Source organism: Capsicum annuum, chromosome 3 (genome assembly GCF_002878395.1).
Source record: "Capsicum annuum cultivar UCD-10X-F1 chromosome 3, UCD10Xv1.1, whole genome shotgun sequence".
NCBI classification, from domain to species: domain Eukaryota; kingdom Viridiplantae; phylum Streptophyta; class Magnoliopsida; order Solanales; family Solanaceae; genus Capsicum; species Capsicum annuum.
In genome coordinates this window covers 170,618-174,290 of record NC_061113.1, presented here as the reverse complement: position 1 = coordinate 174,290, position 3,673 = coordinate 170,618, and the positions used below count along the sequence as shown (strand labels likewise).

The 3,673-nt window shown below is 40.3% G+C and overlaps 1 protein-coding gene across 3 annotated transcripts in view; it reads left to right on the top strand.

Annotated features, from left to right (window-relative positions):
- Positions 1 to 2,528, top strand: part of LOC107864411 (vesicle transport protein GOT1) — a 9,439-nt gene extending 6,911 nt beyond the window's left edge. For 2 of the 3 annotated variants that reach the window (XM_047408823.1, XM_016710764.2), the window contains exons 5-7: positions 1,091 to 1,188; positions 1,280 to 1,355; positions 2,158 to 2,528. In XM_047408823.1, coding sequence (XP_047264779.1) covers positions 1,091 to 1,188; positions 1,280 to 1,355; positions 2,158 to 2,181 — 198 coding nt within the window. In that variant the 3' untranslated portion in view covers positions 2,182 to 2,528. The remainder of the gene's footprint in view (positions 1 to 1,090; positions 1,189 to 1,279; positions 1,356 to 2,157) is intronic. The other variant, XM_016710765.2, reaches the window with a different exon arrangement.
- The last annotated feature ends 1,145 nt before the right edge of the window (positions 2,529 to 3,673 follow it).

The window sequence follows — 3,673 nt, the reverse complement described above, 5'->3', positions numbered from 1 at the left end:
GGGGGGGGGGGCGGGACGGCTTGGAACCGGAGCCGGGGACCGGAGGTCGGGTCGGGTCGGCGACGGGGGCCGGGGACCGGGCGAGAGAGAGGGTAGGGAGAGAGAGAGAGAGCCGTTTGAGCGGCGCCGGCGGTCGGCGCTGAGGACCGGAAGTCGGGTCGGGTCGGCGACGGCGACGGGGACCGGGGCGAGCGAGAGAGAGAGGGTAGGGAGAAAGAGAGAGAGCCGTTAGAGAGAGAGAGCCGTTCTTCACTTTGAAAACAAAAAATTCATCAAAAAGAAGAACGTAGATTGGTAAATTACTGAGGGCTGCTCTTCTATGTAGTTACTTGCGTTAATGTTCGGAAACTAACAGCTTAGCGCCTTCTACTCTATTACCAGACCTTCTCACCTATCTTTCGAGGGCTATTAATTCTCTAGGCAATGCATCTCAACCTTTGCATTCGTGCCTCGCTGTCGTATCCGTCTTCTGTAATTTCACTGTTGGATCGAAATGCTTTATGTTCTCAATTTTTACTGTTTTAAAATGAAGACAGTAATGGTCTTCATAACGCGAGGGAGAAAACTGGGGTGGAGGAGAGACGCTGATATTTGGTGGTCTACAGTCTCTACCTTGCTTAAAAACATAATTGTTGGTGTCATTTATTCAGTGTAACATGTTCCTCGAATGGATCTCTTAGTTGTTGAGAAGGTTGCCCAAAAGCGGTATATAAGGCGTACCCAGTAAAACTTACAAGTAAACCAGATATAAAGATGGCAACTAGGGTTGTTGTTTCCATTCTTATCATATTTATATAATTTCCAGACCCCAATGAATCTATGATAGGATCGTTTTATAACAGAATGGTATACAAAGTCAACATATCTCAATGAATACAATAGGATTTATGGTTACACAAACTGTTGAGAACAGTTCTAAATTTGGTCCAAGACGAACTGTAGTACGAGATTTATTGAAACCATTGAATTCGGAATATGGTAAAGTAGCTCCTGGGTGGGGAACTACTCCTTTGATGGGTTCTTTGACTGAAATTAAACAAGCCGCTTCACTTCATAATTCATATTAGGTTCTTTTTTCCTTTTACTCCAGGGCACGGTATCGTTTATGCTTGGGCTCTTCCTTATATTCGTTCGCTGGCCAGTTGTGGGTATCATTGTGGAAATATATGGATGCATTGTTCTCTTTGGGTGAGCACCTTTTGGTTATTTACTAGACAATTTTCTCATTCTCCACTTTTTGTTCGCCTTTCCTTGAGTAACATAAGATATGTCGCTGCAGCTGCTTCTGGCCGTCCATCAAGGGTTTTCTTTTCCAGATTCCTGTATTTGGATGGATTCTGCAGTATCCTGCTCTGGTGAGTTGATACTTATTTCTGTTTCAAATCTGGTGGCTAAATACGGATTCCTCGAATATGAAAGGGTATTTAAAGCTTCTGCAGCTCCTTTAAGCCATTTTCCTTAAAGAAGGCATTGAGTTATACTGATTCATGGGGTTTCTCCGTCATAAAAAAATTATACTGATACATGGGGTTGAATGTTTTTTTCCCCTAAAACGGGGAAAGCGGGCTTTGTCCCTTGATTGATTGTGATAAATGTTGTACAGACGCATGCCTGATTTTGATTTTGGCTATGGTCACATTTCTTTCTTTTTCGTGTGCCCCTATTATGTACCATAGCGCACCACATTTTGGTTACGGTCAAATTTATCTCATAGTTTATACTCTTTAGAAATAGAAAAAAAAGGGCAGCCCAGTGCACTAAAGCTCCCGCTATGCGTGGGTCCGGGAAAGGACCCCACCACAAGGGTGTATTGTACGCAGTTTTCCCTTGCATTTCTGCTAGAGGTTGTTTCCAAGGCTTGAATCCGTAACCTTCTGGTCACATGGCAGCAACTTTATCAGTTACTCCAAAACCCACTTTATTCTTTCTTCACTAAAACCCGGAGACATGGATGTACTTATGCATCATTAGGGGGCAAGTTTCTTGTTCTAATATTAGTAATTAATCTCCAATCTGGAATGCTAATACGTGGTCATCATGGCGTAACTAGGAAAAAAAAAAAGGTTCAGATGATTGAGAGCGGCATTTATTTTACAACAGTATTTGTAATCAAAGGTATCATGCTAGGTTCTAAGATCTTGTCCCTTTTGTTTTCAGCTTCTTGACCGCTTTCGAAGGTGACTGATGAATGTGCTCCAGTAAGTAATCCTGTTGAATTCTCGTCATTTTTTGATGAGTTTTTGCACAAAGGAGGAAGAATATACTCAGCTACGTCGCATCAAAGTTGTTTTTTTCACGTAATGCAGGTTGATGTCTCCTCGATCTCAAATGTATATTATTACGTGGATTAGGATTATCGTTAGTTCTTAACCAACAGTTCTTGTTCTCATGTATCTCATACCATGTCTAAATTTTAAGGGAACTTTTCAACATATTTGGTTGAGAAGAGGTGACTGTTAAGGGCTAGAATTGCAAAGCCTTCTCTTTGTATCACATTTCACCAACTATACATGATGCAATTTTTTGTATTTTTTACTTAACTTTTATCCTATAAAGAAGAGATGAGCATTTAGTACCCCTCAAACTATGGCCAAAATTTCGGTGACTCTTCAAATCAACTTCACATACGACCTATTACCCTCCTAACTCAGTTTTAGCGTATTTTTGTCACCCTTTTGTACTGACATGACACCTTTATTACATAAAAATGAGGCTTACATCAAAGGTGTCACGTCAGCTAAAAAGGTTGATAAAAATACACTAAAAATGAGTTTCAAGGGGGTAATAGGATTCCTGTGAAGTTAGAGTGTGGCGTAACAAATTTGGTCATAGTTCACGGGGTACTAGATGATTTACTCAGAATGCTACTTTCTATATTTAGCTTACTCCTTCATTTCCACTATCTCACATGACATAAGACTATAAAATTCAAAGACTAATTTGATACATACACTATACACATCTTTAGGCTACCTTCTTACCGACAGTAGCACTAGCACGTCATTCGACTCGAGTTTATGTCTAAAGCGACAGTAGCACTAGCACGTCATTCGACTCGAGTTTATGTCTAAAGTGAGGCTCAAGTAAGGCTTCAATCTTGCAAACTAATCAACATTACGTGAATCGACTCGGTGTGATTTTTATAATCAATATAAATGTCTAGGGTTTGTTTAAAATTATTTTTAAATATTTCGGGTTTTGGTGGTAGCTTATACTCGTTTCCTTAATTAACTTAGCTTGTACCATTAATTTGTCCTAATATTTATCACAAACATCATTATATGATTCACAAGCTGTGTTAATTGGAATTTGGGTGATGCTTACACAGCTGTCCTCTTTATATAATACAACAATAATAAACCCAGTGTATTCCCACATAGTAGGATCTGAGGAGGGTAAGATGTACGCAGTCCATATCACTACCTTCAGAGAAGTAGAAAGGTTGTTTCCGATAGACCCTCAACTCAAGACAAGGAATAATAAACAAATCCATAATAAAGAATGGAACAAGATGGCATAACAAGAATAATACACCCACCAAGTAATACCCTATACTAACGACCCAAACTGGCTCTAGCCTTCTATCCTAATTCGGGTCCTCCAGATCTTCCTATCTTGGGTCATGTTCTCAGTGAGCTGTAACTACTTCATGTCTCGCCTAATCACCTCTCTC